This window comes from Eutrema salsugineum, unplaced genomic scaffold (genome assembly GCF_000478725.1).
Source record: "Eutrema salsugineum unplaced genomic scaffold, Eutsalg1_0 scaffold_2, whole genome shotgun sequence".
In the NCBI taxonomy this organism is placed as follows: domain Eukaryota; kingdom Viridiplantae; phylum Streptophyta; class Magnoliopsida; order Brassicales; family Brassicaceae; genus Eutrema; species Eutrema salsugineum.
In genome coordinates this window covers 3,498,590-3,524,078 of record NW_006256829.1, presented here as the reverse complement: position 1 = coordinate 3,524,078, position 25,489 = coordinate 3,498,590, and the positions used below count along the sequence as shown (strand labels likewise).

Here is a 25,489-nt window from a genome sequence, read left to right as displayed (position 1 = left end):
TTCGTCTCAAAGCACTAAAATTCGGTAAAAAAAAAAAACCGGAAAAAATGTCTGAGAATGAACTGGTATCAAGTGATGAGTATGAATTGGAATTGGAATCAAGTGATGAGAGTGAATTGGAGGAATCAAGTGAAGGTCCGGCTCCGGCGGGTTTATCTAGAGTGATCAGATTTTTCATCGAGAGATCGGCGGAATTGGTTTGCGAGAATGGGCCGGAGTTTGAGAAGAGGGTCAAGGCCAAGAGCGTGGGGAATCCAAAGTTCAGCTTTTTCTGGAGCTCAGATCCTTATCACGAATTTTACCAGCAAAAGATCTCCGAATACAAGCAGAAGCAGAAGCAGCAGCAGCAGCAGACCGAGTTTCCCAAGTCTAGTGTAGATGATGATGATGAAGGGATCATGAGTCGTGAACTTGCTGGACTCGAGCTCAAGGATCTGCCTCCCACCAATTATATAGTTATGTTTCCTCCCTGTGATGCACGGGGACGTCATCTACCCTACGTTTCCCATACCAGAAGCGTTTTGGAGATGGGTACTTTACGGAGACGGCCTCGACGGCAACCAGAAAATGGGGACGGCTAGGCTCGGGGATTTTTGCAAGATATTTCTGTTACCAATTAGGTGTTTATGATTTAAAGTTATGTTAAAGATTAATTTTTTCTAAAAAAAAACTACAAATATAAACAATATAGGGGTTTTAGAGTTTTTTTTCATCTTTTGCTAGATGAATGTTTTGAAAAATTCATTTCTTTAACTAGTTTATTTTTAATATATATTTTTTTTGAATTTAGACAAAGTTTATTTTTATGTTGAAATATGATTAAGCTCACAGCGCAGTTTGTGGCGCGTCATGGGTCGAATTTCCATAGGAGTCTGATGAATAGCGGTGATATGGACAGTCGTTTTGAGTTTATGAAACCAATCACTTATTTCAACCGCCTTGCTGCTGGCTATGCCGCCAAATTTTCCAAGACGAATACTCTTACTGCTTGTACTACGGCTACAACCACCGTTGTTGAGAATGGAGTTGGCTTTGGTTGATGTGACTCATATTTATGCAAATTTGTATTCAAAAACGCAGCCTGGGGAACCACCAGAGCCAAAGAGACGCCACTTTGACGACGAGCCAGCCCTTGTGGAACATCCGGTGATGTTTTCTTCTTGACTCTCTCTTTTTTCTCTCTTTTCATCTGATATATGTCTAAGTCTAACTAACAAAGCAGTCATACTCCTTTTTCAGGGCTCGTCTATCGTGGAAAGTTTCAAGGAGAAAATTGCTGTGGAGATCCAAATTCCAGCAAACAAACTCAACTTGTGTGGAAAAGCCGGATTTCTAGAGGACAACAACATGTCACTTGCACATTACAATGTGGGACCAGGAGAAGTTCTAACACTGACTTTGTGAGAACAGTCTTCTGAGAAATGCTTTTTCAATCTGTTTAAAACTCTTCTTTAATGGAGACATGTTTCTTATTTTTATGTTGACAACTTTAGTTTGTTTTGGATTATTTGTCTGCTACAAGTCTGGGCATATTTGTCGACTTCAGTTCTTAAGCTGGACACAAAGCAAACCAAGACACTGAAGTTAAAAATGTCACTACTAAGAACACGAAAGAAGAAATAATTATAATTGGAGATTATTTATTAATGAAACGGGTAGCTGAACTGATATACATTCAGAAACTCAAAGCTAAACAAAACCCCCTCATTTTGATCAAAAGGGGGTTTTCCTGAAAAGAAATTAACAACGAAGACACAACAGTCACTTACTAAAAACCAATTTTTGCCAATTTACACAAAGAGAGAATTCTAATTGGTCTCACACTCACAAAGACTAAAGAAAAATCTAATCCAGTCCCCTGAAACTTAAGCTTCTTTTTTTCTTCTCTTAATTAGCAACAGTAGTAGTAGTACCATCTTCCACACCTAGACCATACAAGACTCCAGTGTATTTCTCAGTCGACCCGGTGAAATAACGTTCCTTGAGCTTCCTAAACGAGCCTAAGGTGAGCAAACTATCTGACCCGGCCTGATGACAAATCCCAACTCTCTCCACTCCCATAAGCTCAGCGAGTCTGTTCAATCCACCAAAGAGCCCGTTGCAGAAAGTCATCAAGTGCTTGATATCGTAAACCGTGGGGAAATACACGTAAAGCAGCTTGAAGAAATCAGCTTGCTTCACAGGCAATGCCTTGCAAGTCAACAGCTTCACCAGGTACCCGAAATCGTATCCTCCATGGAAAGTAACCCAAGAGATTGCATCGTTCAAAACAATCCCTGAAGACATCATAAGCTCCCCGAACCTAACCACGTCGATACCTTTCTCAACGTTCTTCTTGAAATCAATCCCACACTGACGCAGCAGCTCGATGGACTCGCTCGCGTAGATGTCCTCTCCGATATTGAACTCACGGAAATTGAATTGCCAGATGCAGAACTTGTCCGTCCCGCAAGTCGGTAGGTTCCCGTTCTCGTCGGAAAATGTTAGCCCGACTTGGATCAGTTTCAGCAAATCGACGTTCTCCTTGAGAGTCCGATAGTTAAGGTCGTTATTGTACTTGAAAGTAGCGACCGGCTTCAATACAACCCCTGGAAACTCAGTATCCATAGCGATGTAGCTGTATTTGTCGACGATTTCACGGATCAATGCGAATTCTTCAACTAGATTTTCGCTCCAAACCTCTCGAATCATGATCGAATCTTCTTTGAGAGTCTCCGCCATCTCCAATTCTCGACACAAGATTTAGATATACAAACAACCCAGATCTGAAAACACAGCATACGTCAACTCTGAGACACGAGAACCTGTACGGAGATAAGATGGATAGATCTGAGAACGAAATCTTCCGATCTGAAAAAAACAAAAAGCAAAAACAACCCGAAGAAGATCAGAAAAATCGCGTTTCTCTGGGGTGAAATGGAACGAAAACCAAACCCTAAGCGGTAATAAAATCCGATTTAAGAAAATGAATCAGACAAACAAGTGGAACAAACCTCAGATTTCGCAATACAGATGTCCGAAAACGAACAGATCTAGCGGATTCGAGGAGAGATCTGTGTGTCTGCGAGAGAAATTCTCGGGTCAACCAGAGAGAGATTGAGGTTTCAAGTGATAGAGAGAGGGGGTAAGGCTTTGGAGATAATGAAGTGATAAATAGAGAAGCCATTGAGACAAGTGGTGAATCAAAAAACGATGCCGTTTTGCTTGACTAATGGTTTTTGGAAGCTTCATACGACGACGTTTTACCGTGTGTATTCTTACATCAATCATTACGTTTTGGCCAGTTACCAATTATTTTATCCGAATTGTCCGTTCACAAATTTATAATAATTGTTTATATTAAATAGATGATGTGATATAATCTTCTCATATGATTGATGACCATTTTCTTTCTATTAATGTGCATCACGGAAATTCCGTTTGTTTGTAAGTTCCCTAATTTTCTTTAATGCTTTTCTAAACCTACCTCCAATATTATTTTTTCTTTATTTTAAATATAATTTATAGTAAATATATTGTTACATTGTTATAATAATTATAGTATTTTATAACTTATTATCTACAAGGTAATTAAAATAATTATTTTGGTTTCCAAATTTTTCAGTCCAATTTAATCTATAATAAAAATTTTAAATAAAAAATTACATTAAATTTAAAAAAAAACATTTTCAGTCCCAAATTTTTTGATCAAGTCTGGCATACAAAATTAAAAATATATATTTTTATAAAATAAATTTAATGGTTTTCAATTTTTTTTGTTTCAAACTCCCAAAATCTCAAATCCGGCCCTAATTACATATCAAAAGTTGTATATATTGATTAGACGGTATATTGAATTTGATTACATATCGAGAATAAGTTAAGTCAAGATAGTTGTTATATTTTAAAGATTAGACAAAGTAGTTGTAATTATAAAATTGACTTTAGATATTCGCATACAACGAATACGTTTCAATGTTTCATATGGATACATTAGTATAAATTACTTATTGCCTAGAAAATATTTTCTTTCTTCAATGATGTTTTTCTTTTTCTTTCCTGAATGATTATATATATATATATATATATATATATATTCAATGTCGTTACGTAGTCGGAACTAGCTACTCCAGAGACAAATCTTATATATATAGTGATTTACAACATACTCATTCATGTATAGAAGTATAGAACCATATTTCTAGATCAAAACAGCTTCGAACTTTCTCCTCTATTTTTGTGCATAAAAAATCCATGATACGATTCTCCAACTCAGAATTAATTGGACAAAAAAGACAATTATTGGGAAGAAAAAAGGATAAAGGAATATTGAATCTGATCATTATATTACGGAGTCAAGGCATCATCGTGCTTCCCACTTAACCTGAAACATAATCTACGGCTTTGTACTAATTAATTCATATATTTATATAAATTAATATATGCATACTAATGTATATTCAATAATGTGTACTTGTATGTAATCCATATAAGAACAAGCTATAGTTAGTCACATTTAAATAAAAGCACTTCTCAATAATAGTTCATCATCTACGATCTACCAATCCATTTTCTTAGAAAATTCTGTTGGAATCCAACAGATAACACCACCAACACATAACACCAAAATGAAAGATTCTGCTTCTTGTTATCCAAAAAGAAAATGTCAATGCGTATTTGCTTGCTCATCTAAATGTGGAATACTACTTAACCAACAGAAAAAAAGCAATTGCTGTTATCCAATTTTTTGGTTGTTGTTGTTGTAAAAATGTAAAGTGAAACGTTTAATACGAGCTATATGATCACTTCTTAAAATAAGAAATGTGTGTATTTGTCCATAGTTTCAAGTATTAGGAGTGAACAAATTTTTGATATCCTAAATTTTGAGGATATCCGAAATGATAATATTTAGAATATGTCAAGTTATAGCACGTCACAGGAAACCATATGCAAAGAGGGTCCTTTCGAGAATGGTGGCTAGGTCATATTGAGGCAACAATCATCCCATACGCAAGTCATCGCACTCAAGCGAAGGCAACACATTTTCCACCCGTATCGCAAGAGGACTTCTTCTCATAATATAAGGTCTTAATTCTTAACATTTGATTCGCACATACATGCTAATTACGAACAACATACGACATTAAATATAAAACATATTAGGGCATGAAAAACATTCAATACTATCACATCTTACAAAAGAAATCTTCAATCGTATCTGACAGACACGCATGAATTGCATACAAAACCGTGCTGCAACAAACGTTAATTAAACTGTTTTACTCTTACATTCTCGCGCCTCTTTTCACTAATATATTTTAAAGTTTTGTGCCGAAAAAACCTTTATTTTTTATTTTTAAAAAGATACATCTAAACATAGAATTACAAACCAAAAAAACCTACAAATCTCTATGTATTACGCAATATTTTTTTCCTTCCTTTATAGCAATAATATTTTTTTCCTTCCTTTATAGCCAAAAATAATATTTTTTTCCTTTACCAACAATTGGCTAAGTACATGTATACAAAGCAGAGAAGGGAAGAAAAACAATACGCTGAACAGTGAAGAGGATCCAGCAGTGCACAACTGGAACATGTGGTCAGCATTCACGTGACCGATCCTTCCTTATTTTGTAAAGTCACGTGCCACTTTTGTGTTGGTTCGTTCGACATCTTCAGGGGATTTTCACACCCTTTCGAACCCTAAAATCATCTCAATTTAAACTGATTCTTCTTCTTCTTCTTCTTCTTCTTCTTCTTCAGTCTCCATCGATTCATCTATCCTTCGACTGTGTAAGACAACCCTTACACCAAGCACAGACTCCTTCTTCTTGTCAGAAAAATGGTAGCTTCGAAGAAGCGTTCGTCTGCCAGAAAGGATAAGGACCACAAGGTTTTCAATCAATCTCTTCAACTTTGATTCTTCCGTTTCTGCTTTCTTCTATTAGGTTTAATGTCTTTATGAGCGAAATTGATTCGAAATTTACTTGATTTTACCAGGTTTGTAATGGCCAAGATTACGGCCAAGGCTTAGTGGGCTCAAGAATCAGAGTCTGGTGGCCGATTGACGGCCAGTGAGAATTCAGTCTTTTGTTAAATTTAGGGTTTATCTTTATTTAACTTGTGATGAATCTTACAGATCTATTGGTTTTGCAGATTCTACAATGGAGTGGTTGATTCATATAACTCTTCCAAGAAGAAACATCGGGTAACTCATATAATCATTGTTGTTTCTTGTTTATATGCTTCAGTGTTGATCTATTGATTATTTTTGGATTCTGAATTGCATCTTCATAAATGGAATATTGATATGGATGAACTACGTTATCACTTTTTTGAATTCTAGGATCCTGAATATCTATCTAAATTGGATAATATGGGGTGGATAATTTATCTTTCTCATGTGAATTCAATTTTCATTTATTAGGTTCTTTGTGAATTAATGTTTTACTCTACATTGTTATCATCCTGTGATAATAGGTTTTGTATGATGATGGTGACAAAGAGACATTGAATATGAAGAAGGAAAGATGGGAATTGATTGAAGAAGATGATGACAAGGCGGATGAGGTATAGAGCGTTTTATCATTTATTATCGATTTGCTGCTGTGAATTACTGGCTTTTAATGGTTCAAATATTCCGTTTTCAGTTCTCATTACAGGACGATTCTGCCGATGAGAGCTCTGATGCCACCCCAGAAGCGTAAGTTTGCCCTTTTCTTCTTGCCCGTTTTGGAAATTGCAAAGTAGAGATTTCTCCTTATACTTGCTTAGGTTTTGATTCAGATCCTGTTTTGTGTTAGGTAGTACCAATATTTTTAAACCCTTAATAATCATGAGTTAAGATAATGAGTCTGTGCAATGTATCTCAGAGTTTTAAAATTCAGTGGTAAGTTATTCTCAGTGATGTTTGTTACATCTTGTCTTAACTATTGACAGGCTTAACAGGAAGAATGTTAAGAGTAATGGTAAGTCATCTGACAAAGGAAAGGCGGATGAAGCTATGCCGAAAAAGAAACAGAAGATAGATTCTTCAGCAAAGAGGTTGGTTATGTTTACGTATACGTACTTGAAATCAATGTATGTACATATGCACATACACATTATGGAGTTGAATTCATAACATAGAGGCAGCTATAAAAACTACAACATTATTCTCTTGCTTTGGATTTTCACAGTTTAATTACTCCCTTTGTTTTACAGCAAGTCTAAAGCCAAATCTGGTAAGAAACCAGAGGATGATGAGACGAAGCAAAACCAAAAGACGGGAAGTAATCTGGGTGATATAGGCGGAAAGATTGTTGCAGCGGCCTCACGCATGAGTGGAAGGGTGCAAAGTAAGCAGAATGGTCTGGAAAAAGAGACTCTAAAGTCCAGCAAGAAGATAACTGACAACCGAAAACAGAAAAGGCCTTGTTCATCTACATCAGAGGCTGTCTCTGAGAAAGTGAAAAAGCAGAGGACTTCCTCCAAAAAGATCAAGAGTAACGACACTGATGATGAAGATGGTGATGCTGATGATGTTGATACATCTGATGATGAGTCCAAGACCCTGGCGGTTTTGCTAAAGAAATCTCCAGAGGCCATAGAAGCTTTGATGGAGAAGTTGAAGGGGAAGAAGAAGAAAGAGGGAGGAGAAGGAAGTTCCGAAGATGAAGAGGGAGGTGAAGGAAGTTCCGGAGATGAAGAGGGTGGAGATGGAAGTTCCAGAGATGATGAGGGAGGAGATGGAAGTTCCGGAGATGAAGAGGGAGAAGATGGAAGTTCTGGAGATGAAGAGGGAAGAGATGGAAGTTCCGGAGATGAAGAGGGTGGAGAAGGAAGTTCCGGAAGTGAAGAGGAAGAGATAGAAGAGTCTTCTTAGCCATAAGCATCAGCTTCGCGGTCTCGCTCCATGTGCAGACACCGTACAAGACAGTCAAAACCAATTGTAGGAAGCCATTGTTAAAGGTCATGGCTTTTTAAAAAAAATTATACAGTGAACTCTTATTTCGTTAAGATTAGGGCTCTTAGGGCTTTAGGCTTTGGAAAATGTGCAGCCATATGGATTGAGGTTGAAAAGCTAATCTCTTGAACTATGATTGTGAATGAATGTTTTCCATTTAATCTCATTCCCTCCCTGATATGATTTGTGTTCTCACTTGCAAAGCAGTTTTTAAGTATAATCGGGCCTCTAAATTCACTGTGGGTTCAAGGTGTCCGGATTCATTAAAGTGTTGTTGTTGATTTACTCATTTTCATGAGACAAGAAGTTTCTGATCAAATTTCTCAGAAGTCTTAAATACAACAAACAAAACAACTTTTCTTTTGTTAACAAAAAAAAAAAAAATTAACTCAAGATTTTTTTTTGCTACAAATTTAACTCAAGATTCGCGACTATGATGAAATGGTGGTTTGGTAATGAGCAGTTTTTTTATTATGAGACTATCAGTTCATCTATAAAACGTGGCACAAATTATAAAAATTATATTGACCAGAATTAATCAAGATTTAAGATAATGAAGAAAGGAAGAGAAAGGTGATGCGTGTGTGTCTCTCACTAATCTCTAATAAGTTACAAAGGACATTAAGTAGATAAGACGGCAAAGAGACGGAACTGATTAAAAAAAAAGACACATCCAACGGGTCACAACGTCTCTCAGGTCAAATCAACGACCCAAAGACAAACAACTGGCCTTTGATTGAGACACGTTTCTCTCTCCGACAAACCATAACCAAGCGTTTCCCATCCGTACTTTATTTATTTTCCTTCTTCTCTGTTTCTCTTTATCTCTTCTCCTTCCGATTAATCTAATTTCTGGAAAATGTTTCCAGATTTCACTCATTCTAGGGTTTTAAAATTTCTCTATTTATTTTCTCATTTCTTTCGTTCGAGAGAGAAAGAGGCACCCGACACATGTATACTTTGCATGAGATAGATGGAGTAATTAAGAAAAAAAAAGGAGTTTTTGAATTGCAGTTTCACTTCTGAGTTTATCTCCTTTACCTTTGTTTCACAAGTTAGTTCCTTTAAAAAAAAATTAAAGCTGAGAATTAGAGAAGAAACCCTAATTTGCATTCTTTATAGTGTCCGTACTGAAATTTATACTTTCCTTTTATGGATCAATCGATCATATTATTGCCAGATTTGATCTCAAGTACCTTCGATCTGTACTTGTTATCTTTTTTTTTTTGGTTTACTTTCCTGTTTTATTCGTTTTCTTTTATCATCGGTTTCTGGACTAAGAATATCCTGGCTATATGTACATATGTATATACATATATTCTTGTTTTTTATTCGCTTTTTACATACTTATAGATGTTGATGGGGGAAAAGAAGTTGACAGAAGAGAGTGAGCACACAAAGGGGAAGTTGTATAAAAATCTCTTTTACGGTTGCTTTTGCGTGCTCACTCTCTTTCTGTCATAACTTCTCCTTCATGAATCTTTATTGAATCTTAGTGATTATGTGTTCATATTTATCTGTTCATTCCAAATTATGTATACACATTGCATCCCCTAGCTATTACATATGCTGCATCTATCTTTCTTTATTTACATCCTCTCAATTTGATTGGCAATGATGTAGTTTCAGAACTTTGTACGTTCATGATGATCAATTATAGATTTTGTATTAGATTATTTTACACATATGACGTATGTCTGAATTGTGTATGCATATAATTTGTTAAATTTCTCATGGAATCCAATTAATGTCTTTTTTCTATTTGGGTCTTTATGCTTCTTAGACTCGTAGGAATATATGCTGTTTGTGTTCTAAGTATCTACTTGAATGAACTTTTTTTTTCCTGGCAGACTCAAGCTCACTGTTACATTGAATGGTCCAAACTATAAAAGGTTAGTCAAAGTTATGCAGATTGCACTTGAATCCATGGGATGATATTGGGTTTTATTGATGGTTTAATGGCGATAAACCAAAGTGTGGAGTTGATGAGCTCAGAAATTGGGGAATTGTAGTTTCTGTCTTGGTTTGGTTAATATATATTTGTGATCTAAGGTCTTTTGTAGATGTGTGCAATCAACATGGATAATCAGCCACAATTAGTAGAAGCAGGTTGGAACTTATATGGTTTAACGGATACGGATGATCAGTATGATCGTTTATCTCCGATTGTTGCATGTCGTGAAAGATGATTGTTGGTGGCTGATTATCCCTGTTGATTGCCTCATAATCACTATCAACAATGATTATCGTCTACCAAATGAAAATTAGTAGGAAAGTTTAACTATTATAGTATTAAATTTTAGTTGGGGCTTGATTGGGTTACATGAATATTAGATTAGTCATGTGAGTGGATATAGAGTAATAGTTGAATACTTGAATGATCAAATGGAATAGCGAAAACACTTTAGCTAAACAGATTTCTGTATATTAATAAAGTTTTTCGTATGTCTCTAGTTATTCATTTAACACATCCATAGGATATGGAATCACGTTTTAAAAACATGAATAGTTGAATATGGAATCACGCTTCATGTGTTTTCTCTTATTTCTATTGGTCGAAGTTGTATGTAGTTGAATAGTTGATGACTTGTATCACAAATGTTTATATTTTTCTCAGATGACCAAAACTAGAACACAGAAAACATTGTGGCTTTTGGAATTTGACTTCAAACATCGATACACAACATATATAAAACCGCATATATACACAACATAAACCTCTCCATTTTCTTCATATGTCTTTACTCAATTTCTCTGTTGGATATTATTTTACAACGAATGTGTAACTCTTTCTGGGTAAGCTTTCAAAAACCCTTACGTAGTAACCTATTCATGTCAAGATTAGTCTTGCTACGGGAACTTGCAATTTTTGGAGTATTTGATTCCTTCGATTAGTTGGATTTATTCGTATATTGTTATGGATTTCCGTCTTATCACTTCAGCTTGTTCGTTAGACGACCAACTTATTTTGGTGATTAATTTGCATAGTCAAAAATTGTGTTTATTCGGTTTCGTTAAATCATACGGACTTGCAGAAGACTATATCAATTTATTTGATTTGTTTTGGTGATGTAATTAAATTGAAAAGGAAAAATGGATGGCTCTGATGTGTTTAGAAGCATGATAGCCTACACATGCATCTAGAACCTACTAGTAGTACTACTAGGAAATGTTAAAAAGGTTTAATAAAGGGTCGAGTTTTCAATTTTGTGAAAAACTAGTAAAATAACCTGATTTTTGAAAAAGGATTTTTAAAATTTATCTTTCGGTATACCTAAGCAAGATTAATCTTGGAGGAATTTTAAAATATATCTTTCGGTATAACTAAGCAAGATTAATCTTGGGCTTTTCATAAGGTTATTTGGAACCTAATATATCAGCAAAATGCAAAGCGAATATATTACAACAATTCTACAATGTAGCAAAAAAAAAAAAGAAGTTAAGAAATTAAATAATTTTGCTACCGATTATCAAAAGCAAAAATGGTCGCTCAGCAGTCAGCAGTCAGAAGTCATCTCACCACCATGAAATTAAATCGTAGGAAATCGAACGGCTGAGATGTGTTTACCGTACATAGATACCCAGGACACGCACGCAGAGGATCTCGTCGTGTTGGAATGTAGAGAACTTGGTACGGAAAAATTGCAAAAGAGGGAAGGCAAGAAGAGCAAAGGGCTTTTTCATCTCTTCTTTCGTTTTCTCTCCATATTTTGTTATTTCTTTCTCCGTCTGATCGGTGTCGATCGCTTTCTCCATGGAGAATCTCAGCTTTCGCGATGGTAACATCTTCAATCTCCTCCAAACAAGGTCCAAGGAGCCAAGTCATGTACGTAACTCTCATTTTTCTTCTCTTTTTCTTTTCCCTCTGCGTCCAATTCGGATTTGTCTTCCCTTTCTTTCTCATTGCTAGGGTTTTAGTTACAGTGCGCGAGTTTGATTTTATGGAGGTGTTGTTAACATATAGTTGAATTTCAATTCTTGCTTCAACTCGAAATTTCGCGGCCTACTAAACGGGGTTTTGATCGAGTGTTATCTATGTAGGACGTTGATCAAAGAATGCAATTACACTCTTCCTTGGTTCGGAGACTTTCTCAGGAACAGGAAATGGAGGTAGCGTTTCCTTTTGAATTTTATGTATCATTGTTCTATAGCACTTATTTGTCTTAACTGAAATCGGGTATGATGAATGGATTTTCTGCAATCACTGAAGCCTTGACTATGTTTAAATATGGTTTTGGTGTATAATATGTTTGTTGGTCTGTTGCAGGGACATGAAGGCTGTGTTAATGCTATTTCTTGGAACTCTAATGGTTCATTGTTGATATCTGGATCAGATGATTTAAGGGTACATGAAATTCTTTTAGATACCAGATAAACACTCTGGAATTCTTTTGTTGTAGAGTTGACTGGTCTTGAACGTTACATCTTCTTTTAATTTGCAGGTTAATATTTGGAATTACTCCAGTCGAAAGCTTCTGCATTCTGTAGATACAGGACATACAGCGAACATATTCTGTACAAAGTTTGTCCCTGAAACCTCTGACGAGCTTGTGGTATCTGGTGCTGGAGATGCTGAAGTATATAAAACTACTCATGTTGGGTTGTGCTTTCATTTGTTTTTTTTTTGAGTTTGGTATTCATATAACTTTCTTTTGGGGTGTGTGCGTGTGTTTGTCGTATATTATAGGTTAGGCTATTCAATCTATCCGGGTTAAGCGGTAGAGCAGATGATGACAATGCTATTGTACCATCGGCACTGTACCAATGTCACACGCGAAGAGTGAAAAAACTAGCTGTAAGACTTTTTGACTGGTATTTGAATATTCCATTTTGAGCTGTTTATTTATCAGATGTCTTTACCATCATGTAGGTCGAACCTGGTAACCCCAATGTTGTATGGAGTGCTAGTGAAGATGGGACTCTACGGCAGCATGATTTCCGGGAATCTACCTCTTGTCCTCCTGCTGGATCCGCTCACCAAGATTGCCGCAGTGTTCTCGTAATTTCCAAACTCTGGTTACATTGTTTTCAATTACGTTATATACTTTTTTTGTATATGGTGTGGCTCTTATGAAGTTTTTCTTCTGCAAATTGAAGCCATGTTGATAGCTCTGAATTTTGCAGCTTGACCTTCGAAGTGGTGCCAAAAGAGCACTAGCTGATCCTCCTAAGCAAACTCTCTCCCTGAAGTCTTGCGATATAAGTGCCACAAGACCACACCTACTTCTCGTTGGTGGAAGGTACTTGCCTCCGTGTTAGTGAATAAGAGTCCTCTCGTTTGCTATATTAACTTCTTGTTCTTTTCTTTACTCTTTGACAGTGATGCATTTGCTCGTTTGTACGATAGAAGGATGCTCCCACCATTGACATCATGTCGGAAAAGGATGCCTCCCCCTCCATGTGTCAATTATTTCTGTCCCATGCATCTATCTGAACGTGTCAGTTTAATTTGATTGATATTTAGATATCTGCTACTTTTGCATTGCTGTGTTAGGTTTTTTTCCAAACTCACTGTCCGCTACATCTTTGAAATATTTCAGGGGCGAACAAATTTGCACCTAACTCATGTTACGTTTAGTCCTAATGGCGAAGAAGTTTTGCTCAGTTACAGCGGGGAGCATGTGTACCTGATGAATGTAAATAATGGTATTTCCAGTTGGAATGCATTAAGATTATATTTGTGAATAGTTAAGCATGCGGTATATATTTGTGTTTTTTAAGTGAGAAGTGACTGTTGCTATCAAAATAAAGTTTTTTTTTTAATTTATGTCTCTTTACTTTCATTTCTAATGCCCCTTCCGCTGAGGACATTGTTTTCCTGCATGAAAACCCTCCATGGATCAATTGGATAGTATTTGATTTTTGTGGAGGATTCAAATGGTTTTGCTATCATGTGAACCCCTTTGAAAAATAGATAAGAATGATGAATATATTAACCCATCAGAACTTTGCTTACTTTTTGTTATGTTTGTTTCTCTCATCGAGTTGACAATTTATACTTGCACCACTTAGTTTAGAAATATTGGTTTGTGCTCTGGGCATCGAAAATCTCCCTTTTTTACATTTTGCAGCTATGTTTTAAGCTCAATAGCTGTTGATTCTTTCTTTTGTTTGCCACTTGTAGGCACTGGGACCATGCAATACACACCAGGAGATGTAACCAACTTGTTTTCTTTCAGTAACATTCTCCACGATGTAAAATCTCCACCTCGGGTTTCCACCTCTCCTCAAAATGGCTTTCACAGAAATGGCATTGCTACGACGGTTCGCACCTCCCTTTGTAATTGTTCTGTGAAGTGACCTTGTCATTCCATATACTTAGTGCATCTGACTCCATTCTTTTCAGTTAAAGAAGTGCACCGAATTGGTAGAAATTGCCAAAAGGTCTTTAGAAGAGGGTACAGATGTTTTCTATGCAATCGAGGCAGCTAATGAAGTTCTGGATGCGCATTATAATGATATTGAGTCCGCGCTAAGGCATGAATGCCTTTGTACTCGTGCCGCATTGTTACTCAAGGTTCTTTTGAACTGGTGTCTATAACTACCTTTAATCCCTACATTTATCCTCTTGATAACCTCAATCAGCTGAATCCATTAATTTCCAGAGAAAGTGGAAGAATGATGCTCACATGGCCGTAAGAGATTGCCAAAACGCTCGGAGAATCAATGCTTCTTCTTTTAAAGCTCATTACTACATGTCGGAAGCATTGCAGCAAGTATATTCATAGCTCTAATCATCCTTAAATTATAGTTTACAATTTGACATAGAGATAATCCTAGCAATAAGCATTTATTTAAGTCACACTTCCATTTTGTTATCTATTTGTGCTTTCACACAGTTGGGAAAATGTAAAGAAGCTCTAGAATTTGCGACTGCTGCGCAACAGTTGAACCCATCAGATGCCGATATAGTGGCAAAGGTGGAGAGCATTAAAAGGGATCTTCAAGCAGGTTCGTGACCGATAATGTATTTCTTTCCTTACAGATGAACTGCTTAGTTGTTTTGTTTCCTGCTGGTTCTGTTTTATCCGTTGAGCTAGGATAGAGTTTCAAGACGTTTCTGCCTAGTTGTTTTGTTTTTAATTTGTAATGAATTATAACCATTCGTCACTAGTAATCAATGAGGAGAATATATCATGAACGCGAGATAAGAGTCATAAGCATGGATTCGTAGATTCATCTTCAAGTCCATTTTGGCTCTTCCCTTGAAGCGTGACAGGCTTCTCTCTCTTCCTCTGATTGTTTGTCCAGTGAATATTTTGCTGTATAATGTGCCTAAATTTTTGTTTTTTTGATTCAAATGTGTATTAAATTAACAGAACTAGAGCACTTCTTTTAGATTTGGGGAATTCTTTCATTCCGAAGGAGTATTTATGTATTTAAAAGCTTTCATGATTCCACGGGCGAGGAAATATCTTTTTACATTTTAACATTGGTGTACTTGTCTTTTGATTGACAAATCAGCTGGTGCCGAAAAAAATGAAGAGCCAGAAGGTGGAACTGCTAGAGTACTTTCTTTGAGCGACATACTATATAGATCAGAAGCCAACAGTGACAGTTCACATGACATGTCGAGATCCGAAAGAGAAGAATCTGATTATGATGAGGAGTTGGAGGTTGACATTCAAACTTCCATGTCGGATGATGAAGGACGAGATCCAGACTCGAATGCTATGCGTGGCAGTCTAAATCTAAGAATTCATAGAGTAGGGGATGATAAGCCCATGGAAAATACTGGGGATAATGCCTCATCAGGAACTGCATCGTCATCTCAAAATGATAGAACCTCCTATCAGGTTAGTTTCTAAACTATGATATAGTTTAATTGGATTTGACAATAGGAACAATTTTAGCAGATTGAATGGGTTTCGAGTTAATATCTAGCTTCTTTTATGCTGTGTTACACACTTTTCGTTTGACGAATACCATCTACACTATTGGTATTTTGGTGAGTACAGCCAGAAGGAGCCATTGATATGAAGCGTAGATTCGTGGGCCACTGTAACGTTGGAACTGATATTAAGCAAGCCAGTTTTCTCGGTCAGAGAGGTAAGATTTTTGGGTTACGTTTTACGTTATCTGAATGCAATTCCAGTGTGGTATTATTGACTTTCTGTGAACATTTTGTTACCTAATTTCAGGTGAATATATTGCGAGTGGAAGCGATGATGGTAGGTGGTTTATATGGGAGAAACAGACGGGGAGACTTATGAAAGTGCTTGTCGGTGACGAAGCAGGTTTTTTTTTTTTTTTTTCTGCACTTTTTCCATTACGTTAAACTTTTTTTTAACCCGAATTTCATTAGTTGGCTAAAAAGTTAATCTTTTGTTTCTAGTTGTGAACTGCATTCAGTGCCATCCGTTTGATAGCGTTGTAGCAACTAGTGGAATCGATAACACAATAAAGGTAAGCAAGTGCCCAAAAGCTATATATCCTCTGCAATAACTCTTAAATTGACATTTGCAAGTAAAAAAATGTGTGTGAAGATTTGGAGCCCCATCGCATCAGTCTCGTCGATTGTAGCGGGTGGATCAGCTGGGCCTGCGACGGCCAATGTAGTGGAAGCAATGGAGAGCAATCAACAGAAGCTAAGCCGCAGTCGAGAGAACCCTCTGTAAGTTTTTCTGTGATACTTTCAAAGGCGGTTTCAGAGTTCATAAAAGTGAAGTTGATGTTTTGTTGTTGTGGATTGATACATTTGCAGGTCGGTGGAGCTTTTGCAGAGGTTTAGGATGCAAGAGTTTGCAGAAGGAAACTTCCATCCATTTGAATGTACTCAGAGCTGAAAAAGCAGGAGGAAACTGTATAGATATAAAAAGCCTGCTTTGTGAAGGTGATGCTTTGAATATGAATAAACGAATAATAAAGAGTGTTGATTAGGTTTCAAATGTAGCAAAAGCTTTTCTCTCTGTAAAACTCATGCACAGCTTCTTTAAGCTTTTCTTTATTGTATAGTTCGACATTGGCTTCTTTTGACTGTAAGAAATCAACCTTTTTTCTCTTTGAGTTCACATTTTCTGTTCTCTTTAGTTGTTTTCTTATACCTTTAGTTTTGGCTTCCACCTACTTCTTTCAAAGTTCGTATATGATTATTTTTAAAAAAGTTATTATTAATGGTAAGCTCCCAATTTCTGATCAGGAAGCCCAAAACATAAGGAGATGGTCTACGAAACCATTCTGGGTTCGATTGCCAGCAGAGTCGTTGCTGTTTAATCCCTTAAATTTATTTAAAGCAAAAAAAAAACCATAAACCAAAACATTCGTTCGTGAACGCAATGATTATTTTCAGATCTTCCTACTTTGGAAAAATTTACATCCCAGGATAGCAAAAGCTGTCTTATGCTCGTCACGGTGCATTTGTTTTGGCTAATAACTATTATCTTATGAATTATGATATTTAAGTTTTGGCTAATAATATTTATCTTATGAAACTTTTCACTTTTGGCTAATAGAGTTACCGTTTCAAAATACTTGAAAAACTGTTAAAACTGTTTTTTAAAACACTCAAACTACACGTCAAGAATTATTATTTTATTTATTGTTTCTGTTTTAGAATGTATGAGACAGATTCATAAATCAAAATATATGTTGAGATCAGTGAAATTTTTTTATCGAGCCTCGCAAATAAGAAACATGTCTTAAAGACTTGAACTTTTAGAGTTCCTTTCGGTTGAGACTTTATAAAATATAAAGTTTTATCTGTATATTCTCTGTAGATGTCTTTCCTTTTTTTTGGGATTGAATAGTTTAAGCGATGTCACCGATATGAAGGCATGTGATAAAGCATATTCATGAACCATATCATACAATAATAATATCTACTTTTAGCGGATTAAAACTTATTAACTTTTGTAAAATAATGACTACTAAAAATGGTTTTTCTTTTTCTATCGGATTTGAACTAGACTTTATAAACATTTATCATTGACCATATTTTCTCTATTAAAATTCTGAGATGATTGGAATTTACCATGTAGTATTTTCTAATATCAAAAGAAAATAATAGAATTGAACACATATATATGATTTGAGAAGAAAAATATGTTATAATTGATTTTGAGCTATTATATATATAATTATGGATTTTCGGGTTAAATCATATGTAACTTAGAGTTCCATAGTCTATACTCACCAGAAACTTATAATTTTGTACTAGTTTATGAAATTGAATTTTAAATTAAGATTAAATTTTATATACGAAAGGTTGGGTGGAACCACCGTATAAGATAAGGGGACAAAAGGTATTAGACCGTTGGAGGGAACTATTGACATTATTTGAAGGCGTGTCTCAAGTTTTGTCAATTATTAATACATCGCTTAAAACATTAACCTATCACATTCCTTTTTTTTTGGTTAAAATGTTAAGATTTATACTATTTTTTGAAAATTTTACTGCAAAATAAATTCAGAAATGATCAAGAACGGAAATTTCAACAATACTCAAAATAAATTTCAGTTATACGCATGTTATATTTTATTCAGAAAATTGATAGTTTCATATAAATTTAGCTATTTCTTATTCAAGCTATAAATATATTTACTTTGACGTGGATTGTTTTAACATTCAAAATTTTATTATTATTATAAATTGATATATTGCAGCTAAAATTAATTTTATCTGTTAATTTATAGGTATTGATTCGTGACATGTACTTGATATAGTAAAGGATATAAGAATTTAGTGTGTAAAACAAGAAGGAAATGTAACAAATGGGGTAATAGGGTATACATATTAAGTATTTTTAAATAACGTATATTAGAAATTATTTGTAGCATCTAGACCTAGTTTTGGCCAATTAATTAACGAATTTAGACACACAAAAAAAAAACTCAAACGGCATTGTCTGAATCCTTTTTCTTAAGAATAAATCTAGCAAGCACAATCTACCATGTGTAGAAAATAGCATACAATAAAATACGTATTTTCTAGCACAAATACGCTCTCCTATTGTTCTATTTTCTCTAAACCACTTTAAACAGTTTCTAAATAATTTTAAGAACTATTTTTTAATTAGTTATTTCGTGAAATAGAGCCTGACATATTAACATTCTTACAAATTTAAAATTTGTTTTTCATTATGATAGAAAACTAAATATTGCATTGTGAGTGGGGATTATTACGTGGTTACGATTGAGAGAGTAAGTATATAAACGGACTCCTGTGTATGGTAGTTTGTTCCATTTTGCACACTCTATCTTTGTCTTCTTCACCACCATTTTCTCTTGTATGGTGAACATGAAATCACACTTGTTCAGCTCTGAATGTATATCCTTATGGATCCCTCTCTGCCGCAATACTAACCAAAACTCATGGATCAACTTCAGTTTTTCTTAATACTCATTACTCCTCCTTCATCATCATCATCTCCTTTTCCTTTTCGTTTTCCCTCTATCCCTTCTTCTCCCTGAGAGTCACCAGAAACAATATCAAACAGAGATACGTATATATCAAATGGATGAAGAGCGGCGAATTCTGTTCGGAAAATACGAGATGGGAAGGCTATTAGGCAAAGGAACCTTCGCGAAAGTCTATTACGGCAAGGAGATCATCGGCGGCGAGAGCGAGAGCCAGAGCCAGAGCGAGAGCGTCGCCATCAAAGTGATCAACAAGGAACAAGTGTTGAAGAGACCAGGTATGATGGATCAAATCAAACGCGAGATTTCCGTCATGAGACTCGTTCGTCATCCCAACATCGTCGAATTAAAAGAAGTCATGGCCACCAAAACCAAGATCTTCTTCGTCATGGAGTTCGTTAGAGGCGGCGAGCTTTTCGCTAAGGTCGCCAAGGGTAAGCTCCACGAGGACGCCGCTCGTAGATATTTCCAGCAGTTGATCTCCGCCGTCGATTTCTGCCACAGCAGAGGCGTTTCTCACCGCGATCTCAAACCTGAGAACCTTCTCCTCGACGAGAACGGGGATCTCAAAATCTCCGATTTCGGTTTATCGGCCTTGCCGGAGCAGATCCTTCAGGACGGATTGCTTCACACGCAGTGTGGAACTCCGGCGTACGTGGCGCCGGAGGTTCTACGGAAGAAGGGATACGACGGCGCGAAGGCGGATATCTGGTCGTGCGGCGTCGTTTTGTATGTTCTTCTCGCCGGATGTTTGCCGTTTCAGGACGAGAACCTGATGAACATGTACCGGAAGATTTTCAGGGCGGATTTCGAATTACCGCCGTGGTTTTCGCCTGAATCGAGGAGATTGGTTTCGAAACTCCTCGTCGTGGATCCCGATCGGCGGATCTCGATGCCGGCAATCATGCGAACGCCATGGCTACGGAAAAACTTCGCGCCGCCGTTAGCTTTCAAAATCGACGAGCCGATATGTTCTCAGAGCGACAACGAAGACGAGGCTCGCTATTGGGAAGAAACAGAGCAGATATCGCCGAAATTCTTCAACGCTTTCGAATTCATCTCGTCGATGTCGTCGGGATTCGATCTGTCGAGCTTGTTCGAGAGCAAGAGGAAGCTGCAATCGGTATTCACGTCACGGTCTTCGGCGACGGAGATAATGGAGAAGATCGAAACGGTTACGAAGGAGATGAACATGAATGTAAAGACAACGAAGGATTTCAAGGTGAAGATGGAGGGGAAAACGGAAGGGAGAAAAGGAAGGCTCTCGTTGACGGCGGAAGTGTTCGAAGTAGCGCCGGAGATCTCGGTGGTGGAGTTCTGCAAATCGGCGGGGGATACTCTGGAGTACGATAGGTTATACGAAGAACAAGTCCGGCCGGCGTTGAACGACATCGTTTGGTCATGGCACGGCGACAATACAACTGTTAATCAGAGACCCGATGGAAACAAGTCTACTTCTCAAGGTTGTTGAATAGTTTTGGTTCTGAGTTAACCGGTCTTCGGTTTATGTATCATAGTATAAGAACTGTTTACATATTGAACCTAGACTTTCTTTGGTTCAATCTAATTTTGGTTTTAGGTCGAATTCAGAAACTTTTTGAGTGTCGTTGTATCATTGGAGTTTTATGGTTCGGTTATAATAAGTTGCGTTGGTTAAGAAAACTGCCACGTGTAGCGTCTCAGAGACCTTGTAAAGATCCGCCTTTTGTTAATAATAACTACCAAGTCAAAGTCGTTGAATAAATAGATAAATGGACAAACAAAAAAATTGATTTGTTCTGACTTTGTCCTCTCCACTTACGCTAATATTCTTCGACGACTTAGTATTATATTTTATACATGTCTAGCTGTAGTTAGGTTAGGCGTAATGGTAATATAGGGATAAGAAGGGACTAATGGGATAAAGATAATGCTAATCCGAAACTTTTGCATAAATGAGCAGACGATCTATTCATACATACATTATTTATATAGTCTATAAAAATTTGCCGACTTATAGATCGAATGGGTATTGGATCAAATTCTAATGTAAACTATTAGACTATAACACGACAATTTCATTCATTATATTCCATTTTTATTACGGTATATTTGTAGTCTACTGGTTTACATTAGAATTTTGTCGTCTTATAATCTATATTTGAATTTAGAAATAAGTATGGCTGACTTGTAAACGATTATTTTTTTCTGTAAAAACAAAACGACAAGCTAATAATTCATATTTTTAATTTGTACTTTTATATAATAAAAAATGAGCATAGTGACAAAATGTAATAATAATCTGAAACATTTTTATATCGACTCCACCATTCTACAACATGCGAATACACCTAAAAATTATTAATGGCGTAGAAGTTAAACTAACTGAAAGAAAAATCCCTAAAACGTTAAAAATGGGTACAAAACAAAAACAAGGATTAAAAAAAAAAAAAGAGAGAGAGATGAGGTTCACGGTAAACTCAATCCAATGAATATCAGATAATAAAAAAATGAAAGAATCTTTCACTATAAGTTAATTCCCGACCAATAATCCAAAAGAAGCATCAATCAGTGACTAACATGGGATTTTCTAAGACAAGGACTGCATCACAATCAGAAAAAATGACTCCACGATCAGTGGATATTATTAAATCGAGAAGAATGGAGTGTTTGTGTTGAATTTTAAAATCTAACTATATTAGGAGAAGAGAAACACCAATGAGATCATTACTGGTGCGTATGTGTGTCAATGTGTGTGTGGTCATCTGGTCATAGAAATGAAGAATGACATTTTGGAAGACAAAAGGATAATAAAAGTTTATATATAACATGAACAAATGTTCCACCTCCTAAGGAAGGATTCCATGTCATGTAGGGTCCTCCGTGTTAAAAAGAAAATCACATCCAGTTGCATTTCATAAAATCCAGTACTAATTTTTTTTTTTTATTTTGGACTTGGATGTTATTGGGTTTGAAAAAAGAAATCGAAAATCTCAATGAAAATCCAAGTCTGCAAAGGTTCGATTGATGAAGTAATTATCTTCAGACTTTAAGATAACGTTTTTAATCTCCACCATGGTATGGTAAGTTACTATGTTGCACTTCTCGTTGAATTTGAATGCTGTATCGATGACTGATTAAGATTAACTATTTTAGGGCAACCTAATGTGTGAATTGATGTGTTTTTTACAGTATTCGACCAAAATACATTTTGTTTTACTACTCATAACATACAAGCATAACCTTCTTCTACAGAATAGACTCTTAAGTGATTTCAAGTCTTTTAGCTCCCACAAGATCCTTCTCCTTAGCTTCAACCAGAACCTTCCACTCCACTCTTATTCTTCCTGAAGTAAACACTCTCTATATTATCTGTCAACAGTGTCTTCATATGATTATGCCAATATTTTTACTAAACCAAAATATGTCAACAGTATCTTAAACTTTCTCACTTTTTGTGATACTCTTGTCATGTCTTAAAGGTTTATTAAGTTTTTTAAGTGTTAGGCTGGTTTAGTGGTCTTGGTTAACTTCTTGTAAGTCGGTTAAGTTAATCTTCTTCGCATTGTAGAATATCAAAACGTTGATATCGTACAGTGTACTCAAAATGATAAAAAATAGTAAGAATTTTAACAATATCTCACTTTCAAATACTACGTAAACTTCAACAAAGCTTTATTTTTAGTTTTTTTGGGGGACTTTTGGCTAGAGAAGGAACCCCAATGCATTTTTCTTCCTCAAACCGCTGCAACAATTCGCCTGATGGTTTGGTCCAACTCAGGTGGTAGTAATGTTCAGCTTGTTGACCCAGTAGCCGAGTTGCTCAGCTACACAGTTCGATCCAGTTGAGCCGTACGAACTGAACTTATTGACTGAATTATCGACGCCCAAAAACCCAAACACATCTTCTTCAAACACAGGGCTCAGCTTTTTCATCTCTTCAAGACTCAAGTTCTGAAGTTCACAGCCTCTTGAGACACAAACTCCGACTAGTTTCCCAACTATGTCATGAGATGATCTAAAAGGCATCCCCTGTGAAAGACAAAAAGACAAAATGTATTATCTTCTTGGATTTTTAGCTACAAAAACGGAAGATTTCCGTAAATAGAAAACAGCATTACCTTCTGCACAAGGTAATCAGCAAGAGTAGTAGCATCGAGATGTCCAGCAGGAAGGCTTTTCTTAATTCTGTCTTGGTTGAAAGTGACATTCTGTGCAAACTCCGCAGAAACATCGATCATTCCCATGATTGCCTTGGTACTATCGAACATGGGTTCTTTATCTTCTTGAAAATCTCGGTTGTAAGCAAGGGGAAGTCCCTTGCACAGTGTTAGGACAGTTACCAGGTCGCCTATGACTCGGGCAGATTTTCCTCTGACAAGCTCCATTGGGTCAGGATTCTTCTTCTGTGGCATTATACTGCTTCCCGTTGAGACGGAATCGCTTGGAGTCATGAAACCAAACTCCTCAGACGCCCATAGTACCCATTCTTCTCCAAGCCGTGACAGATGAATGGCTGTGTTGGAATTTGCAAATAAAAACTCCAACACAAAATCTCGGTCTGAAACTGCGTCGATGCTAATTGAAATAGAGGAGAAAAAGACTAATAAATGAGGAACTCGCAAGACTAAAGAGTAAGAAGTATTAATGCAAGTACCGAGAGTTGATGTAACCAATACAAAAAAACTAGGAACAAACCTGTTTCTCATTGGTTCGGAAAATCCAAGAGCATTTGCAGTCATAAATCGATCAATAGGTAGACCAGTTCCAGCTAACGCACAAGCTCCTAGGGGACAGAAATTCAGCCTCTTTCGACAATCAATATAACGACCAGCATCACGTTCCAGCTGCCACATATATAAACACAACTAAGTGAAAACACATACATACAATATATAAGATGATAGAGTCAGAGAGATGAGAGATCTCAACAAATCAGTTATAGATTGGTGCTACTAAACTTAATGACATAGCATAACTAAAAAACTAAACAAAAAACAACACATAGGAAGACTAAAACTTGAGCGAAAGAGAAATTCCAAACCTGTTCTACATAAGTTAAGAGGACATGAGGGAGTAAAACAGGCTGAGCCCTCTGAAGATGAGTGTAACCAGGAACAATCAAAGCCTCATTCTTCAAAGCTAGTTGAACTAGGGATGTCTGAAGGTGCTTGATTTTGACAATAATTGTGTCAATCGCATCACGACACCAAAGCCTGAAATCAGTAGCAACCTGGTCATTTCTGCTTCGTGCTGTGTGAAGTTTTTTTGCAGGTTCACCGATCAGATCAGTAAGAGCTGCTTCAATGTTCATATGAACATCCTCCCGATCAGTCCTCCATTCAAATTCATCTGCTTCGATCTGTCTCTCGATATCATCAAGTCCTCTCAAAATGCTATCTTTGTCGCTGTCAGTTATAAGCCCCTGCAATGAAAAAAAGAACCCATCCCGACTTACAAATTCGCATTGTTTAAGAGCAACTAAATCACTTATCAAGCAGCCATTATAATCTAGCACAAATTTTGATCTTAAAATTATAACGGAGAAGAAGCTTCCAAATTTCAAAATCACTAACGAAGTAGAGGATCTCTGGAATCGACTCAACAATCCCAAATTAAAGAAACGAGTAGAAGTTAGGAAAAAGCTAATACCTGGTGAGCGAGCATTGTAGCATGAGCTTTGCTTCCCATAATGTCGTGTTTGTAGAGAACCTTGTCAAAGGAAATTGACTCAGTGAACTTCTCCACCTTCTCTGTGACACTCTCCTCGAACCTCCCGCCCCACAGCTTCGCCTCCTTCGAGGCCGCGTCGTCATCGTGGCTCATTGAACGCAACGGCGGCAGGCACCGTGACTTGCTTCCCGGCTGGAAAAAAGAGACGGAACGGTGAGTGGAGGAGGGAGGATTGGAACGCGACGGAGAGAAGAGGATACTCTGTGAGAAAGAAAGATCAATTGCTCCCATTGGTTTAGCTGAAAGGAGGAGTCGAGAAAGGGTTTCAAGGTCTCAATGGGTTTTGCGGCGACACTAGTCAGATTCTTAGGTGGTAAACTGGTGATGTATGGTCAAAATGAAATTTGCACTTTGACCGGCCTTGGTTCAACAAATTTATTATTTAACAAAATTGTTTTAGATTCCATCTGATTTCAGTTACAGTGTATGTTCTGTTCGAACTTCGAATTTACTGGGGAAAAAGAAACCAATTTACATTTTCTAGTTCAAACATGAACT

At 36.6% G+C, this 25,489-nt stretch overlaps 6 protein-coding genes across 9 annotated transcripts; 4 read left to right on the top strand and 2 right to left on the bottom strand.

The window, feature by feature from the left end:
- The first annotated feature begins 47 nt into the window (after positions 1-47).
- On the top strand, positions 48-1,404 carry LOC18019088 (probable splicing factor 3A subunit 1). The gene is made up of 4 exons (XM_006399530.2): positions 48-531; positions 832-1,025; positions 1,081-1,146; positions 1,240-1,404. Exons 1-4 carry the CDS (start codon positions 48-50, stop codon positions 1,402-1,404), a joined length of 909 nt encoding a protein of 302 aa, XP_006399593.2.
- A 216-nt stretch (positions 1,405-1,620) lies between these two features.
- On the bottom strand, positions 1,621-3,143 carry LOC18019086 (probable CCR4-associated factor 1 homolog 10). 2 transcript variants are annotated; one of them, XM_006399528.2, is made up of 2 exons: positions 2,994-3,143; positions 1,621-2,850 (listed from the first exon to the last, which is right to left on the bottom strand). In XM_006399528.2, exon 2 carries the CDS (start codon positions 2,719-2,721, stop codon positions 1,888-1,890), a length of 834 nt encoding a protein of 277 aa, XP_006399591.1. In that variant the 5' UTR covers positions 2,722-2,850; positions 2,994-3,143; the 3' UTR covers positions 1,621-1,887. The 2 variants fall into 2 exon arrangements, with proteins under 2 accessions (XP_006399591.1, XP_006399590.1); XM_006399527.2 differs by having other exon boundaries at positions 1,621-2,804; positions 2,994-3,132.
- Positions 3,144-5,644: 2,501 nt separating this feature from the next.
- LOC112086856 (uncharacterized protein DDB_G0283697) lies at positions 5,645-8,096 on the top strand. The gene is made up of 7 exons (XM_024156934.1): positions 5,645-5,872; positions 5,980-6,053; positions 6,136-6,187; positions 6,460-6,549; positions 6,630-6,682; positions 6,919-7,023; positions 7,183-8,096. Exons 1-7 carry the CDS (start codon positions 5,822-5,824, stop codon positions 7,841-7,843), a joined length of 1,086 nt encoding a protein of 361 aa, XP_024012702.1. The 5' UTR covers positions 5,645-5,821; the 3' UTR covers positions 7,844-8,096.
- Positions 8,097-8,751: 655 nt separating this feature from the next.
- LOC18019085 (WD and tetratricopeptide repeats protein 1) lies at positions 8,752-16,924 on the top strand. Of its 3 annotated transcripts, XM_024155814.1 has the most exons (21): positions 8,752-8,978; positions 9,775-9,816; positions 11,466-11,750; positions 11,966-12,034; positions 12,192-12,269; positions 12,367-12,501; positions 12,612-12,719; positions 12,795-12,923; positions 13,049-13,164; positions 13,245-13,362; positions 13,465-13,570; positions 14,049-14,188; positions 14,271-14,441; positions 14,530-14,640; positions 14,764-14,875; positions 15,389-15,720; positions 15,883-15,973; positions 16,066-16,161; positions 16,260-16,330; positions 16,411-16,538; positions 16,629-16,924. In XM_024155814.1, the coding sequence occupies exons 3-21, from the start codon at positions 11,679-11,681 to the stop codon at positions 16,708-16,710; spliced, it is 2,265 nt and encodes a 754-aa protein (XP_024011582.1). In that variant the 5' UTR covers positions 8,752-8,978; positions 9,775-9,816; positions 11,466-11,678; the 3' UTR covers positions 16,711-16,924. The 3 variants fall into 3 exon arrangements, with proteins under 3 accessions (XP_024011582.1, XP_006399589.1, XP_024011583.1); XM_006399526.2 differs by having other exon boundaries at positions 9,775-11,750; XM_024155815.1 differs by lacking the exons at positions 8,752-8,978; positions 9,775-9,816; positions 11,466-11,750 and adding an exon at positions 11,776-11,871.
- Positions 16,925-19,021: 2,097 nt separating this feature from the next.
- LOC18019084 (CBL-interacting serine/threonine-protein kinase 5) lies at positions 19,022-21,006 on the top strand. Its single transcript, XM_006399525.2, has one exon. It carries the CDS (start codon positions 19,377-19,379, stop codon positions 20,748-20,750), a length of 1,374 nt encoding a protein of 457 aa, XP_006399588.1. The 5' UTR covers positions 19,022-19,376; the 3' UTR covers positions 20,751-21,006.
- Positions 21,007-22,841: 1,835 nt separating this feature from the next.
- Positions 22,842-25,309, bottom strand: LOC18017799 (argininosuccinate lyase, chloroplastic). Its single transcript, XM_006399524.2, has 5 exons — positions 24,911-25,309; positions 24,303-24,683; positions 23,957-24,105; positions 23,380-23,836; positions 22,842-23,290 (listed from the first exon to the last, which is right to left on the bottom strand). Exons 1-5 carry the CDS (start codon positions 25,220-25,222, stop codon positions 23,036-23,038), a joined length of 1,554 nt encoding a protein of 517 aa, XP_006399587.1. The 5' UTR covers positions 25,223-25,309; the 3' UTR covers positions 22,842-23,035.
- Between the last annotated feature and the right edge of the window lie 180 nt (positions 25,310-25,489).

Excerpts from the sequence above, each read along its gene's own strand:
- LOC18019088 (XM_006399530.2), top strand. The coding sequence starts at position 48 with ATGTCTGAGAATGAACTGGTATCAAGTGATGAGTATGAATTGGAATTG. Across the intron at positions 1,026-1,080 it reads CCACCGTTGTTGAGAATGGA|CCTGGGGAACCACCAGAGCC; the intron begins GTTGGCTTTGGT and ends TCAAAAACGCAG. Across the intron at positions 1,147-1,239 it reads CAGCCCTTGTGGAACATCCG|GGCTCGTCTATCGTGGAAAG; the intron begins GTGATGTTTTCT and ends CTCCTTTTTCAG.
- LOC18019086 (XM_006399528.2), bottom strand. The coding sequence starts at position 2,721 with ATGGCGGAGACTCTCAAAGAAGATTCGATCATGATTCGAGAGGTTTGG.
- LOC112086856 (XM_024156934.1), top strand. The coding sequence starts at position 5,822 with ATGGTAGCTTCGAAGAAGCGTTCGTCTGCCAGAAAGGATAAGGACCAC. Across the intron at positions 6,188-6,459 it reads CTTCCAAGAAGAAACATCGG|GTTTTGTATGATGATGGTGA; the intron begins GTAACTCATATA and ends CTGTGATAATAG. Across the intron at positions 6,683-6,918 it reads TCTGATGCCACCCCAGAAGC|GCTTAACAGGAAGAATGTTA; the intron begins GTAAGTTTGCCC and ends AACTATTGACAG.
- LOC18019085 (XM_024155814.1), top strand. The coding sequence starts at position 11,679 with ATGGAGAATCTCAGCTTTCGCGATGGTAACATCTTCAATCTCCTCCAA. Across the intron at positions 11,751-11,965 it reads GGTCCAAGGAGCCAAGTCAT|GACGTTGATCAAAGAATGCA; the intron begins GTACGTAACTCT and ends TTATCTATGTAG. Across the intron at positions 16,162-16,259 it reads GCTTGTCGGTGACGAAGCAG|TTGTGAACTGCATTCAGTGC; the intron begins GTTTTTTTTTTT and ends TTTTGTTTCTAG.
- LOC18019084 (XM_006399525.2), top strand. The coding sequence starts at position 19,377 with ATGGATGAAGAGCGGCGAATTCTGTTCGGAAAATACGAGATGGGAAGG.
- LOC18017799 (XM_006399524.2), bottom strand. The coding sequence starts at position 25,222 with ATGGGAGCAATTGATCTTTCTTTCTCACAGAGTATCCTCTTCTCTCCG. Across the intron at positions 24,106-24,302 it reads TCTTAACTTATGTAGAACAG|CTGGAACGTGATGCTGGTCG; the intron begins GTTTGGAATTTC and ends TATATGTGGCAG. Across the intron at positions 23,291-23,379 it reads CTGATTACCTTGTGCAGAAG|GGGATGCCTTTTAGATCATC; the intron begins GTAATGCTGTTT and ends TGTCTTTCACAG.